The 17,166-nt window shown below is 38.4% G+C and overlaps 1 protein-coding gene and 1 long non-coding RNA gene across 2 annotated transcripts; both read right to left on the reverse strand.

Annotated features, from left to right (window-relative positions):
- Window positions 1-1,903: 1,903 nt before the first annotated feature.
- On the reverse strand, window positions 1,904-14,137 carry LOC132132170 (transcriptional activator MN1-like). Its single transcript, XM_059544474.1, has 4 exons — window positions 13,522-14,137; window positions 10,138-13,281; window positions 4,334-4,388; window positions 1,904-3,121 (listed from the first exon to the last, which is right to left on the reverse strand). Exons 2-3 carry the CDS (start codon window positions 13,238-13,240, stop codon window positions 4,378-4,380), a joined length of 3,114 nt encoding a protein of 1,037 aa, XP_059400457.1. The 5' UTR covers window positions 13,241-13,281; window positions 13,522-14,137; the 3' UTR covers window positions 1,904-3,121; window positions 4,334-4,377.
- A 1,393-nt stretch (window positions 14,138-15,530) lies between these two features.
- On the reverse strand, window positions 15,531-17,163 carry LOC132132931 (uncharacterized). The gene is made up of 2 exons (XR_009429108.1): window positions 16,484-17,163; window positions 15,531-16,447 (listed from the first exon to the last, which is right to left on the reverse strand). It is a non-coding gene; the product is annotated as an uncharacterized LOC132132931 (long non-coding RNA).
- Between the last annotated feature and the right edge of the window lie 3 nt (window positions 17,164-17,166).

A 17,166-nucleotide genomic window follows, 5' to 3' on the forward strand; every position in this document is an offset into this window, starting at 1 on the left:
CCAGCCAAAGAAAATGCACCTTCGGCCTAGCTGCACTAGGACATTTTTCAGACTGCGTTTCCTGTTAGAGATTCCGTCTCTTAGACGGTGCGTCACTCTTGGGAATCAGAATCGCCGTGGTATTGACTTCTGACTTCTCTCTGTTGCACTGGAATAGGGACGCAAATATCAGCAACGATGTGTAGAGAGCACAAAACACATGAATGGTGATACAACACAGTGACACTGCAACTGGAATTTAGAACAGTTTCATGTATGAAAGAGTTTTCGTTTAAAATAATGTCAAAATCAACCAAAAATTCCATTGCAGGTCTGTTCAGATCATCAACAGTAATCTTAAATGCAAATAATAAAATGCAACTAATTATATAATCATGCATAGTTAGGATAAAATTAACAGGCTTATCAACTTGTGAAATGCATGCAATCAAATTATATATATATACTGTATATATATATATATATATATATATATATATATATATATATATATATATATATATATATATATGATTGCATGCATCTATATTCTAGATAATATATTCTAGATGCATTTATAATGAGAATAAAAATAATAAATAAATTAAATAAGTAAAATATACATATATGGTTTTATTTATTCATTTTATGAAAAACCCCTTTGGCCTTGGTGCAAGTGAAAAAATAAAAAAATAAAAAAAACCACAAACAGTTCTTCACTATAAAAAAAAACGGTTAGTTTATAAATGCTTGAATTAGATCTGCACATTTTTAGAAAGCCCCAGAGTTGGGTTTTATCGATCAGCAAACTCAGCATTTGAATTAAATCGGCTTTCTGATGTCATTCTGTCTCATTAAGCTTATTAAAAACTGCTTATAAATATATATATATATATATATATATATATATATATATATATATATATATATATATATATATATATATATATATATATATATATATATATATATATATATATATATATATATATATATATATATATATATATATATATATATATATATATATATATATATATATATATATATATATATATATACTGTATATAAGGCCACAAATTTATGTCACTAATTCATCAGCTAATATTATCTAATTAAGTGTTTGTTTCATGTATTCAGATCACTTTTCTATTGATGCATTAACTAAGTTGTTTATGTCATGTTAATCATTATGCATATTCCTTCGTGGGCTTATGCCGTTATGCCGGTAATATTACCAAATTTCAATGTTTTATTTCTGTTCAATATGGGTGCTGAAACAAAACCAGTTGAGGAGCACTGAACTATAACATCTGCTAAGTGGAATCAGCACATGCGTACACAGGAACATTATACATTCCTCTAGGAAATGGTTTCCAAGAAACAACTAGAAACAACCCTTTGCAAACACAAGAACTATTGCACTGCAATTTGCAATATACATCCTTGAACTAGTTCCACTATCAATAAGCAACGATTTACATAAAGAATACCGGAGTAATCATGATCAATACTCAGGAGACTTCACCACCCAAAGCCAGCGGTCTCGAAGCTCGTCCAAACCACTGGAGATTTGTAGCCGAGCATTTCACAAACAGTCTCCTCATTTGACTTCTCCCTCGCACTTTCTCTCTCTCTCTCTCCCTCGCTCTCGGTTGAAAGTATTTTCCCACTGTTTAAGATTAGTACAGGGTAAACATAAAGACGGCATTTCTCAGGCATATCTCAAACCCGGTGCCCCCTAATCAAACAAAAATGCATGTAATCATCCTTTTAAAACAATCCTCATCGCCATTTGGGATCTTCAAGCAGTAGCTATGGAGAGCGTGCTAATTTAGGTTTTCTCTTGGGAAGAACGCCACATTTCATAGGAAAGTATTCAATGAGATGACAGCGGAGGACAGAGGAATCAGGAAAAAAAGCATAATTTACAACATATTTATTGTTAATAAGTGATTCATAATATACAGGTTATTTACAAAAAAAAAACTCTGCGGGCACAATAACTTCACTTTAAGCTTCGTGTATATCACAATAATGAGAGAAAAACGGAGAAAAGAGGTAGAACAAGGAAACAGAGAGTTGTCGAAGACCAAAAAAATGGTTAAAGACCTTTTTCTCTCCAGAAGAAAACCTATTTTCTTAAAAGGAAGGTCTTTTGTCTGCGACTATTGTCCTCGCTTGAATAGCCTGCCAATTCCGACTAAACATATTCACCATCAGTTGGTTTAAAAGCAGAGGGAAGCTCAGGGTCTCAATGGAGGCTTGGTAAAGAGGGAAAACCCAAGCAAAGGAGAATTTCGACATGAAACAATGACATTCCGATGCCGGCCAGGCAGGTCACAAAGGGATGTTCTCAGGGTGAATATCAAATTTCCAAAAACAGTAGGGAGAAGACAGAACCCCCACTGGCATTTCAAAGTCAAAAGGTTGACCCACCACAGACTCATGGAGCCTGCTGCTGGAGACCTCGGAGAACGGGACGCTTTATAACACGCTGCTTCTGAATTCTGTCTCTATTGGACAGCGACTCGCTGTCAGAATTCTGGGAGTTAGGAAAAAAAAAGATAACGTAACCAAAAAGGATGCGATATTGAAGTTCACGCTGAACAAACAGGGATAATAAATATTTATAGTGAGAGCGTCGTGCTCTCGGACTAACTAGTTAAACCCTCATATGCGAGTCTTAAAAAAAATGAGGTAATCCCAGCAAAAGTGGAACTTTATAGAAGATAAAAATACACTAAAAGCAACTGAGCCTCGCTGTCCAAGATTCCAGTCTGGTGTGCTTGTGTATTTCCTGTATCCCATTGTCTCTCGTCTCCAGTCCATCTAAAGAGACTCTGTTGGCCCGAAGACTTGCTCTACGGACACCCAAAGGGTTTGCGGTTTCTCTGAGGCTAGTAAAAAAAAAAAAAAAGTATCCAATTACTGCTGGAAAACACCAAGCCAGCCATCATCCTTACAGTTACGGAAAGCAGCCAGCGAGGTCCCAAAGTGGTTAGAGTTGTTCTGGATGAGTTTAAGTCGCATCTGGAAGTGAGAGGAACAGCAGGGGCCCTTCTGTCAACCCCTCCCCAACCCCAGGACACCGCGGGTGGCTCCCTCCAGGTCCCACCCCCACAGCGAGATCGTGCAGCACCTGTGGAGAGATGCGACACATGTCAGTCATCCTGTCGCCATGGAATCACCGCGGACAGCTCGCAGGAATAGCAACGGGAGCCGTGGTGCTCAAACCGCGGGAGACAGATGGTGCAGCGGCTGCGGCTCGTTCCGTGGAAATTAAGCAAGACAGTACAGATCACGGCGCAGGCCTTGGTTTGCAAATTATTTTTCACATTTGACAATATACCCAAACCAACAACATTACAAACTCTGATTCAAACAATTATTTTAGGAGGAAATGTATATCCCATGATGCACTGCCACTGGTGTATTCAAATCAAAAACACTGGTACAATATAAAACTGCAGGATATAATAAAAAGGTTATTATAGTTAACTGAAACCATGTTTTTTTTTTTGCATTACTTTAAATAAACTAATTAAAACCTTAAAATTGCCGGATTTTCATTTAAATTAATTTGAATAAGAAAAATAAATAAAATTAAAACATTAATGAGAAAACTAATAAAAACGACAAAAATATAAGTTATCTAAAATAAAATAAAAATAAAAAAACTATAATACTTTCTCAATAATACTAAAATAACAATAAACCAAACATGTGTATATATATATATATTATTGATATGATTTTAAATATATTATAATTACATATTTTAAATGTTTATTACAAAATATTCCAATATATGTAATTTGAGAACCATTGGAAAAAAAATTAAATTAAATTTAGTTTAACTTGAATCACTACACTAAATAAAACTAAAGATGAAATTAAAATGAATTTAAATAACTATATACACATTTTTAAAAGATACAAAAACTAACAAAAAAGAATGATTACAATGAATCATATTATAAACAACATTATGATTTTAAATTTTTTTCTATTCATTTAAATGTTTATTGCAACATACTAAAATATAAGTAGTTTGAAGGTCTATTCGCAATGCTTCATGGGAGTGGGCGGTGACTGGTGAGCATTTTTTGGAGCAAATTCTGTTTTCATGGTAACAGTGAGCTGTCTGATTGGTGGATCGTTCTCTTGGATCTTCACAGAGCATTTGGCTAGTAAACATGAATATGTATTTATTTTTTGCATGAATTTGAAATCACATAAACAAATCACTTCAGAGCTCATGATAAACTTATTTTGAAAGTTTTATTTAAAATAGCATTTTACTTCTGAAATTGACTGACTGTTATATATCTGATAGATTGGACTGTCTTACCTTTTTTCAGTGATATGTTAAGGAGAGCCAGCAGAGGAGCGCTCCTACCCATGTCCTGTGAGGAGATACAAGGGGAAAACATTAAAATCACATCACAGATGTTTGGAATGAAGAAAAACAAATGAGACAAACATTAAGGTGAAGGACTAAGAATTAATAGTTTAGGAATTAATTTTGTGTGCACACACACACACACATACACATAATAATATATTAATAAACCATATTAATCACAATATCGTTTTTGTGATTCTTTTCTATTTTAACAGATTAATGGAAGATATTTTACTGTATAAAATTGATATTTTACTGTATAATCTATAGGGCATGATCTAAATGCATCTTGACCAAATGTAGAACAGATGTAAATAGAAAGTATTTTGAAAACTAAATGGAGATGCTCCTAAATGACTCTAAAATATTCCCTAATCATATTCCCTATTCAGTTACATTATGTGGAAAAGAGCAGCCAGGACACTCTCCAAACTCTCTTTTGTGAACCACAGAAACTTTATGGTTTGGAAAGAAACAAGCAATGGGTTTGTTGGGTCGCTACCCCTGCTAAGTTAGCCAGGGATGAAGCTCCTTTAATAACTTATTATTAAAAATAAGTTAAACATATATATATATACATTTTTTTAATTTAATTTTTTTTGGCTAGCTGGATGCGATGTAGGGCATGCCTTTTATTGTTTTCCCTGTTTGTTATTTCAAAATTCTGTCACCGAAGCATTGTGGATAACAACACAATGCAGTTTAACTTGAGGCAATCGTCGCGGCCCCCGCACAATGGCTCGTGTAGATTTTATAATTATCCAATGGACATGTCTCTTTTCAAGTAAAACATGAGTCTTTATAGAAGTATTATTATATGCACAATATTTAAAAAGATAAATAATACAGTGTCCCTTCTTCAGTTGGACATACATTTAGTCATGTCTGAAAAATATGTTGTCAATACCATTAAAATTAAGATAAAAAAGGTATATACGTATTTAGGAAATTGCAATTTTTGCATGCTTATTATATTATATAGTTTATTGAACTTAAAATTGAATTTATATGCCATTTTTTACTACAAGTCAATTTACTGAACAATTTTCACGGTCTTTAAACTGAGATCTTAAAGGATTTGATATCCCGTGGCTCCCTCCTGTGGACAACATTAATATTATGTCCTTCATCTTTGAATCACATTAATATGAATGGCTAATATTTTTTTTTTTTTAATGATTACACATTTAATAATTACTGATAATACACCCGCATTAAACTCAGATTCAGTGATTTGTGGTACATTATTTCATGCTTTACAAGTTGAATTTTCGACTTCCATTTTTTAAGTTAAGAAGTAATGATACATTATTATGAAACTTTTTTAAATGGTTATTTAACAATTGCATTGAGTCCTGCTGCCTGCAATAACAGTGTGATATAGTTATTGTCCCCCCCACCCCCCTCACTAGAAACGAGGCTGAGTAAACAATGACAGAATGCTCGTTTTTGCACGAACTGCTCTTTTAAACTCCATCTTGTGAATCATCCCGACAGTGCAGACTTCATTACTCAAACGCCGGGATTGTGTCCATATCATTGTTAAGTGCTTATATTGCGAGTCTCTCAACAGCAGCCAACAGAACTGTAGGGGACACAGTGGGTGCCTCCCCACACAAGAGCATGGAAATAGCTTGGCAGCGGCACGCTCTTTTACATAAACTAGTCCCTCTAGAACCTGTTTTTATATGCTGTTATATGGTTTGAATTTCCATTGACAAATTAGAATGAAATTATTCTAAAATATTCTAAATAGAGCACGGGACCCAGGCCAAGGGATATGAAAGAGCTTTTCACAGTTTTCGAGGGCCCAAAGCACTAAAGGAGTTTCACATCAGAGCCCTGGGGCTGTTTCCCCCCCCACCCTCCTCTGCTGGCGCACAGTGGACAGGGATCGCCTTCATGAGCGCCGGCCCTGGATCTGGAGAGGGGAAGGGCTGGGAAAGCGGGCCAGCTGTGGGGCCCAGTCTGGATGGCTGACTGCTCTGTCTGGCTCTTAGACATGTTCTCTTGGCCAGCGCAACACATGCACTAAAGCGTACGCACTGGAAAAGCAACACCCTTCTGCTCCATATGCCGTTCACAGGCAGGCTCTGGTCACTTACAAATGAAAGGGGAGAAACTTGTTGGTTTATGTTTCTGTGGGAGGGGTTGCTAAGAAGAAACATTAATGATCGACACGTATGACAACAACAACATATGAGGTGACACGGAAAATTTACATCTGGGCTCTGAGCTTGAGTGATGACCTATCCGTAATGAGCCCATGGCTTTAAAAAAACGATGCATTTAACGATCTTTAATGATGCATTTTAGATTAAAATGTAGTCGTTATTATTCGCCCTCATGCTATTTTATTTTCTTTTCTTTACTTTCTTTTAATCAAAAATCTTCCTCCACCAACGCTCTCTATTGAACTTTTTAAAAACATGACAAAATATGACATTTGAAAACCACATTTATTTCTATACCACTATTCAAAATATACATTGTTTCAAATCAGCTTTAGAGAGAAGCACAATGTTTTAGTATATTCATGCCTTATAGTCACATATAGCAGATTGCAGTGATAATAATATAATAATAAAGTATTATATAGAGAGCTTTGATGGGAATTTTCAGTAATATAATACAGAAGGCTTTTATGTTGGAGCTAGGTGGTATTTAAAAAAAGAACTTTAATTTTTGTTTGCTGGAAAAGAGCTAATATCTCATGGCCATTTTCAATATTTAAAGGAGTATTTTAGCCAGAAATCTAAATTCTGTCATTATTTACTCTCCCTCAAGTCATTCAAAATCATGTTATTTTCTTTTCTTTATTTCTGTTAAACACAAAAATATTCCTCTCCATCAAAGCTCAAATCTCTTTCATCCTTGTGTTTGATTGTAAAACATTTTCACTATGAATTACAGCTGGTTATATCATTGTAGAATATAGAGTTTTGATGGGATTTAAAAAAAATTATTGAATATAGTGTATGAGATTTTTTTTGTGCTGTATAAAAATCAACAAACCCTTTAAGACTTATGGAGAAGAGCAGCTTGAATATTCTGCCTAATTTCTCCTTTTCAACTGTAATTTTTAATCTTTACAGTATTTTGGCCCAAAATTCCTCCAAAATTCAAAAAGTCATTCAAACTCGTGCTATTTTCGTTACTTTCTGTTAAAAACAAAAATCTTCCTCTCCATAGAAGCGCTCTAAACTTTTTATTGGTTAAATAAATGAAAAATGAATGGTGAGTAAACAATGACAGAACTGCTTCTTAATGTTTAGCATTGAGAGATGATGCTCAAATCAAAGCGATGCATCTCTGACGATACAGGCCTGTCCCTCAACAAAATGCAAAAGCGGAATTCAATACATGCCAAGACAAGATCCTACTTCTTTTTTTTTTTTTTCTTTTTAGTTTCCACCCTGACATTCCTCACGGAAAAATGCAGTGTATCACACAGACACAAGACTATGCTAATTAATTCTGCTCAGCAAATAAACACTTCCATATAAAGTGTGCATCTGCGCATACAATGTTCAAATTGATGTCCATCGTGCAAACCAAGACATTAGCTTTAAAACTGACTACGATTGATTATAAACAGCCTATATTGCATGCAAATGCCAGCCACAATTACAACAAATGAGTACTTTTGATAAATGAGGAAACGTTCAAAGGCATTGATGGTTATTTTAAGATATGCAACTTGCAAAAAGTGTACACTGTTTACAAATTTGTTTTTCCAGAGCCAATGAGATATCTAGCTTTTCTGAAAAACAGAAAACGTTCAAAGAAATGAAAGCTCATTTCTGTAATGGATCTGCAAGTTACACAGTGTTTGGAGTGTACACTGTTTGCTGATATTTTCCAAATAGATATCAAGCCCTCTTTTCTTTTCACATCGCTGACGTCCCTTTCTCACAAAACGCATCTCTATACCTGTGTTCTCAGCCTGTTTGTGGAGTGTTGTTTTGAGTCGTTTTCCCAGGAGACCATTGCATCTTCTCCTTTGTTTTCTGTCTGTTCTGGCCTTTAGTGTTTATTCTCAGAGCCACAAAGCTGTCAGAATATCCGACAGCCCCGTCTGAGAAATTGCATCTGACAACATTCTCCATTTATTAGGCAAAATAGTGAAAAAAACACTTTCTGAGCTTTCTGATTGGACTGCATTCTGATAATGTCCTTTTTGCAGCTTGCGTCTCTTCTACATTTGGTTGAGATGCATTTTTAGCATATCCCTGAAATTATTCCAAAGTTTTATATATATATATAAAATAAAAATGTAAAATGTATAATTATTGTAATCAAAACTGCTGCAAAACTTAATTAAAGTACAACGTGCACAGGGAGAAAGCTACTGCATTTCAGAAAAATGCAATAAAAAATAAATAAAGTAAGGAACTCAATACCCGGTGCAAAAGATGGAAATAGAGATAAATGCAAAAACAGATTTGTGGTCTCTAGTGTTTTTGTGAAGGGAATTCCATGCAACTGGCTATGTAACAGCATTTGGATGTTTTAAGTTACAAGTCCTTGAGAAATTCCTGTTAAGAAAATAATTCTGACCGTCCTCTTGACTATTGTGAAAATCAAACACGTCCCCTCATGAATACGAAGCCACACGTCTGATTATGACATATCTGATGGTGCACAATTATAGGACCGATGGGACCAATCATAAAGCGTGAAGTGACAGGAAAGAGATTTCTGAGGTAAAACAACACTGAATCTTGGCCATGCGCCTAACGCCTGCATTTAACCCTTGCACAGTGCTCATGGGTTAATAACGCCACTGCAAGCTCTAACGTGCCTGCAGTCAAATTAATTGCAAACTTGGCTGTTCCAACCTCCTTAGACAACATTTGTTTCGAAAAAAAAATGCCCATGTATTCACTGTGGCATTCAACAAGAAATTCAAGGAACTGGAGCTCTGTGACCTACAATGCTCTTGAATGATATTTTATACCGCTGACAATACATCTGAACAGTCCTGTAAAGCTTCCAGTAAATTTGATAAGAAAGCCTGGGGTAAAAACACTTACGCTACCAGGAGCATATTAAACACGCAGACATATTTTCTAAACGCAGCACTATTTTGAGAAGAAATCTGCAAGAATTACTTGAGCTTCTGTTTCCAATTTATTTGTGCTTAGATTTAACACAAAGAGGATCTGTAGTTAAGATCTGAATGTACTTAAATCTCATTAAAATCTTAACTACAGATCCTCTTTGTGTTAAGAGTTAGATAAAACTTAAATGTAAGTACAAATAAGTTGGAATCAAAAGATTTAGTTAGCATAATGTTAAACAGCCAAAATGTAGTCACTTGCATAAAATCTGAAATATGATCACTAATGGTACTAATAATCACTACTAATATAAAAATGATAGCTGTGGGTTTTTCCTGCTAGTGTGTGTGTGTAACCCAATTAATACTATACGATAATTTATATTTTACATTCATATTTAATTAAGGTATTGTACTGCAAACTACAGAGCCAAACAAACTTTCTCTTCTGTCAGTGAGTTAATTATTATTTTGCATCTTGTTTTCTGCCAGCTCAAGACTAAGTGTTTTTAAGTGTGCTAATTAAAGCTCACTTCTGGGTGACAGATTAGTTGTAAATGGGTCCCTGTGCCTGAGGTTAAGCTACCTTGGGTTGTTCATTATTCAACCATTAAGCCATCAAAGTAAACTCAACAGTCCATAAAAACACCAATTCATCATGCTCTCACTGCAAGTCAATGAAGTTTACCTTCTTTGTTGTCACTCTGGCCCCGTGCTCTATCCCAGTATCCCAGGCACTTGTCATTACTGGGGTCCTCTATCAGAGTCTTGTTGCCAGAGACATACCAGGTGGCATGCTGCTCTGTCATGAGAGAGTCAAGGTCAATGGTATTCACAGATCCCTTGCCAGTGACCGGGCTAGAACTGGCCAGGGCGCACTCTCCATTCAGACCGGCCTGGCAGTTAGCCTTTTTGCCTGTCTTCCCTCCCATCGGCTGGTCCTCGGAGATGCTGAACTGCTGTCTTTGCAGCTGAATCTGAGCCTGCAAAATCTCCAGAGGATGAACCTCATCCTGGCCTGTGTTGCTCAATGGTGTCCGCACCTGTTCCATGCACGGATTGTCATTGTAGCCAGTCCTGTTTTCAGAATTACACTTAATGCCAGCTCTGCAAGGCCTCGGGTCCTCGGTGCTGTAGTTGGGGCTGGCTTCATCTAAATAATCCATACACGGCGAAACGCCATCAGACTTGCCTACGCTTTGAATTCCGCTGTCCATCGAGGTGGTGAGGTCAGGCTTTCCAAAAGAAGGGGAGACCAGGGACCTCTCCGGGGTCTTACCGCGGCCCTCCATGCCAACGTTCAAAGCAGAACCCTGCTGACTCGGACTGACAACGGGGTTACCGCCGCACGGAGGAGAGAAGTTTCCGGGACTGATGTGCCCGCTGTCGCGTCTCTTCTTCCCCCTCCCCTTGCCGTTGCCTGTTGCCATTTTCCCCTCGCATCCAGACTCCATGTTGTCATTCGGGGAAAGGGTGCTCGCTTCCCTTTTCGCCATCTGGATTGTACCACTTTGACCTGCCGTCGTATTGTTATTATTCCCAGAGCAAGGCGTTTGACTATTCTGAGAAGCGTTGCTCTGGAAATACTCTGCCCCTGGGCCGTTACTGCCACTGCTATTTATGTCCTGCTCAACCTGGCCTGCTTTGCGTTTGGCCTCATTTTGACTTTTCTTATTAAAAGTCACATTGAGGTTCGGGGCCCCAAGGCTGGCGATCATATTCTGGCAGGCCGTGGAGAGAGCTGCCAGACAGCTTTGGCCAAACACACTGTCTTTTGTACTGGCTTTGTTCAAATTCCCCAAAGAGAGGGCCCCAAGCTTATTGACTGACAGGTGCTGGCTGGAGAGGTACTCGGGATGGGGGGGGTAGTTCCCTGGAGAGGAGCTAAATCCTGGAGGATTGCTCTGGGGGGCTCCCTGTTGACTCGGCCCTCCAGGAGGGAAGCTGTGCTGCCTTCTCATCGCCATTCCTCCGAATTCAGCCGGCCTTCTGTCAGTGGGTGCGCCTGACTGCATGTTGCTCTCATCGGGAGACTGCATCTGCAGAGGATTGCTGACATTATTTTCGAATGGATGATGTGATCCCGGAGAATTCAAAGACTGCATGTCCATGCTTGTGACGCCTTGCCTAAAAATAATGTTGTGTCCATTCTCTGCCTGCTCCAAGGCATGCGTGTTTGTTTCTCTACAATGCTGCTGCGGCTCAGGAAACCATGAGTTTTCTTGAGGTAGGTGGGGGCTGTCAAAGTTTCCATGAAAATTATGCTTCTTCTCGAAATTGGACTGAGAAATACTACCCAGAGGGCCTCGGCAGACCATGCCGTTTGATGTGACGTCCCCGTGGAGACTTAACTGTTGCAGGTCGGGTTGTCTCATTCTCTGCTGCTGGCTCCTCGATGCCATTTGTTTGATCATCATCGCCGCGTTCTGCTGCCGCTGCTGTTGTTGTTGCTGTGGACCAGAGCTCAAGGGTACAGGGCCTGATGGAAACCCATCCGTCACATGAGATGTAAAGTCCCCCATAGGAGATGGGAAAGCCGAGGGGGAGAGGTGGTTTTCAAGATTGGGCCGATTATGTAAGTTGTTGCTTAGGGGGCTGCAGCTCTCTCCAGCAGAGCCATTTGGGAGATCAAACCGTGGTCTTTTTGCCATATTCAAATAAGGAAGTGAGCTGAGGTGAGGGTGATGTGGGGGCTGAGGGGCTAGCTGGGGAACATCAAACATCGGTTCCCCGAAGGGATGCATGTTATGATTGTTCAGTCTATGTATGGGCCGGTCCAGGTGGCCGTGTTGAACTTGGGCTATTGGACCACCACCTTGAATGTCCGTATTGTTCGATACATAGTCCGGAGTGTGATAAAACCGTGGAAGGGCAGAAGAACTTGGGTTCTGCCTGGCAACAGGCCCCGGCCTTTGCTGTGGCATGAGGTGGTGTCTAGCGTTAACCCCCGGATCCATTTTCCCCCGGTTCCCGAATCGGTCTGAAAACACATTTTGCTGAGGTAGCTGGTGGTCAACTTTAGAGCCGCCCAACATGGGCCCTCGGGAACCACTTCGATTACAAGTGGCAAAATGACCTGCGACCACTTGGTTCCCCGTTTCACAATAGGGCAGTTTGTGCTCTGAAGAGTCCGTGGTGGAGAATCCTGTCATATCAAAATTCCCTGTCAGAGGATCACAGGGAAAACAGTGCTCTGATCCCCCCATCCTGCCTTGTGGGAAAAGCCTGTAATGTTCAAGTCTGTGGGTTTCAGGGGATGAGGATGGCAGGCCTTGGAAAGACGCGGCGCGGTTTGGTGACTGGTCTAGTGGAAGACATGGTGCTGGAACGGCATGGTTACCGTTAGGATGGCTGTGCGGTTGAAACTCAGGCATAGTGGCCATTCTCTGTTGCTGCTGCTGCTGTGAAATGCATTCTCGCGACTGCACCTCTGCAAGCTGCTGACCGAATCCTCGTTCAAACATATGCGGGTGACCTGCGTTGCTATTATTGAAGACCATGTGTCTGTCCCCATGCAGGCAAGCGGGAACGTTGTCCTGGTACAGATGTGAATGCTGGTCGTGGTTAGGAGGTTGATGGTTGAACGGTCCTTGCATGTGGAGTTGATGTTGTGGCTGAACTCCCATAGCGAGCATATCCCCATGGCCATGAGTCTGGAATCCATACTGGTCTCTATTTGAGACAAAGTTGAGTCCCTGTATGGGGGATTCATTTAGTGGACCCATCATCGGCTCCACAGCTACCGACGGCCCTTTCATATGAAATCCAGAACTGTTATAATTAGAGTTCATTTTCAGTCCACTGAGATTAAATTCCTTTTGTTAGTTTGTCACTGCAAATAAAAAAAGACAATTAAATCAAAAAATCTCTTTTATTTTTTGTACTTTCAGTTTTTGTATTTATTTAATTTTTTGTCTCCAGGGCACATGCAGACAGCCGATTTAAAAATACAAGTATTATATAATTTAAATAACATAATGAGTAAAAAAAATATTTACGTTTAACATGCATGTGATTATTGATAAATATTTAATTTTGCGAAAGTAAGAGATTAGATGACAATTGGAAGTACCTAAATTCCAGCATTAGCGTAAAAACGCGAACTCCTCTTTGTATATCCTTAGAGCAACGACCCTGTAAAATGCACATCTTAAAAAAAACTCCTCGTTTACATCTTTATTCGATGCGAAACGTCCCCAAGTCGTTCAACACAAATCCAGAGTAGTGCAAACCAGCGCGCGAAGCACATGTCCCATGTTCACATCACCAATGCAGTTCTATCGATCCCGACTAATAATTATTCTATATATAAAAAAACACTTACATGAATTCAAAAAGAGTAGATAAATGCATTAATTCGACGGTCCTTTGAGGAGAACGACGCGCGTGCGTGCGCTCGGTCCTGTGAGGAGACTCAATGCGCCGCGGTGGGTGCGCGCGCTGTTAGGAACTGGAGAGCCCAGGATCCCTTTTGTTGTCACAGTATGAAATGTATTCAGCGCAAAATTTAATCGCTATTTTCTTCTATACTGTCCATGAGATCCGCTCTGTTCCATGAAATATACTTCAGGCTCCAGGAAGGCTTTCTTATTTATCCTTGACTCGGATGCGTCGAGCCGAGGGAATCGGCAACAAGTTTGACATTCCCTCATCTGTTCCAGCGCTGATTTCTCACCAATGCCCACACAGGCACACATGCGCAGGGGGCGGGGCCTAGTGCATCAGGGCGGGGTCTTACGCTCAAGGGGCGGGGATTCGCTTAAGGAAGTCTAAAAGAGATGTTTATAACCTATTTATATACAATACAACGGATAACTACTGAAACAAGAAGAGCACTTCAATGTCTCAATCTTCAGTGATACTCTATTTTACAAGTAGAGCTAGATTACTTTAAGATTTGGGTGCCTTTTCCTCTTTTCACTTTCTTCACTTTCATAATAGAATTGGTAGTCAATAGCTAATAAAGAATACCATTTAAAATATTTAAATATATATTTTTTTTATAAATGGATAAAAAAAATGTGCACATATAAAACATGAGATTAATTTATTACACTGGAATTAATTTTCTCCCCACAATTTGCATATTATCAAAACTACATAAAACATCCAAGAAATATGCATCAGTGCTCGATGGTATTTAATTATTGTGTGAAATACCAGACCTCTTAATTACACACAGCTACACATTGTTTTATAGTTTACGTTCAAATCAAATATGAAACAAATATAAATCAGTGTAAAATCTTGTCATTCCCAAATCCTTCATATGTAAAACAGCTATATTCCTTTATACACAGATACTGTAGTAAATATGCAGCAGTTAATTAGTAAATTAGCAGATGCATAAAACGAGCTTCATTTTCAAGCTGTGATGAATGGCAGCCAGAGATAATGAATGTGTCTTCAAGGTTAATTTCCTGTAAATAACCTGTGATTGTGATGTATTTTTAGAACTCACTTCTGCAGCATGGGTCAAATTATTTATCTTTACAAAAAAAAAGCTTATGAATGAATAATGATTACGAAAATGTGGAAATAAAACCCTTATAACTGTAAACTAGACAATGTCCTGCAAACCTACTATGGAATGATACGACCTTTAGATCACTGAAAAGTTTTATGGATATATATATATATAAGTGGCCATTTATTGATAGCTATGACTGAATAAATTAATCTAATAAAAGGATAATAAATGGAAACCCATAAGACTTATTTTGTAGGTCCCTTTGGTCTTTATAAGAAATCGTTACCAGTTTCTTTGGCAAAGCGGAACAGTGCCATCTAGTGCTGCTGTCAGGAACAACACTGATGAAAACTAGAAGAAATTTACATCAAACATGTTTCTGTGGTCACAAATTACAGCTGCAGAAATAAAATGAAACGTTTAAGCTCCTAACACCTTTAGACTAATGGTTTATTATTACTGCATTAGAATATTTAATCCTTAATATACATGTACCTTATTGATTTAAATTATTTTCCTGATCTAAATACTTTAATTTTAAAATTACCTGATGCTTTCAGGATTTGCGTGACTTAGGCAAGACATTAAAGCATGGAAAACCACAATAAAAATAAAAGACCAAGCATGACTCGAAATTTATTAGATATACTGTTAATTGTTAACTTTATAACCAATTCAAGAAAAAGAGCTGCAAGAAGAAAAAAAAAAACACACCATTGTACATTCACTGATATTTCCCGATTTTCAAACAACCAATCAGAGAGAACAAAACAACAAAACAACAAAACAGCATGGTGCAATTCCCCAAGAAAAATAAAAGAAAAAACTGTAGATTCTCCAAGTGCGCAGCTATGCTTTGATTACAATATGATTCATTCATTATATCTGAAAACCTTGCCAGTCCACGCTAGCCTAAAAGCCATGTACAAAAGTAAACCACCCGATCCGTGGGACTGGAGACAGTATGTCTGAAAAGACGTCAGTGCACTGATTCCTCAATTATGATCTAGAGAACATATTAAAAAAGCAAAAATAGAGACTTCCTCCCAGCTGGATCTATGAGAAGAGGAGCACAGGTAAGTGAGAACGTCTTCTTGATTGCCATAAAGGTGCCGCTGAGGCCGAACCTGATGGGTTGCATGATTGCGTGAACATTCGTGGACCTTGAAATGAAAGGGACGTTAAGAAACAAAACACGCAAACCTAGATGAAACGTGCTGTATGCCACGTTCAGGCTTGAAAACTATCACAAATGTGCAATTCTAACTACACAATCAGTGCAACAGGATCGCAGTTTCAACGCAGACATCAGGCACTAGTTTGCACAAACTCTGGCCGTCAGCTGTCCATGAAAGCCTGACTATTAAAACTAAAGCACTGTCTACAATATATGATGAAAATCCCAATCTGTCTGTCGCTCTGGACAGAGAACCGTACACGTTAAAAACCTGTTACTAATAAAGGAGGAGATAAAACAGCCCTGCACTGCGCAGGTCAAGTGCAGACGACAGAGACACTTTTTGTTAGGCTGGATGATCTGAGCTGGTGCAGGACGGCTAGAGACGAGGAAGACAGGAAGTAGAATTATTCTACCTGCACATCCCGATACTCTGACCTGGTACGATATAGAAACTATACAAATATCAAGCTCTTTACAATGCATTTACAAAGTTCTCCTCTTTGTCCTATGCGTCTGTTAAAGCATCTACGCACACATTCATGTGCAGAGCTCCGGGTTCCCACACGTTCTGATCAATCATTTTGCAGAGACTGCAATATACACTATATAAATATATGAATTTATACCTTATGATTTAATTAAAGAAATCTTTTGGGTACAGCATGTTGATCGTAGGAATTTTAGGTTTGTCAGGAAAAAAAATGCCGTTACATTAATGCATTTAAAAATGCAAGTCAAGTACACACTAAAACCATGAGACTTGTGCACTAGAATCTCTTCCTGACTGTGCGACACTGAATTTAAATCTGTTGTCATGACAACCGCAGCAACATTTGCATAATATGCGCAAGGATACCAGACAGGAGTCACTACTGTTTGGAAGTCAGTAAACAGATTCATCTACCTGGAAAAGTAGTTACACCTCAGAAATGACATTTTTTTAAAGTTAATTTTAGATTAAATAATAGCAAGAATCATCATCACACTTCAGCTTTTAAATGTCAACACGGTTCACGTGCATTGCAACTGCATTACTGAAATAGCGATTAGGGACTAGATATTTTACT

This window comes from Carassius carassius, chromosome 49 (assembly GCF_963082965.1).
Source record: "Carassius carassius chromosome 49, fCarCar2.1, whole genome shotgun sequence".
Taxonomy (NCBI): domain Eukaryota; kingdom Metazoa; phylum Chordata; class Actinopteri; order Cypriniformes; family Cyprinidae; genus Carassius; species Carassius carassius.

Bases quoted from the DNA above. Each gene is read 5' to 3' on its own strand.
- LOC132132170 (XM_059544474.1), bottom strand. From the start codon at position 13,240: ATGAACTCTAATTATAACAGTTCTGGATTTCATATGAAAGGGCCGTCG.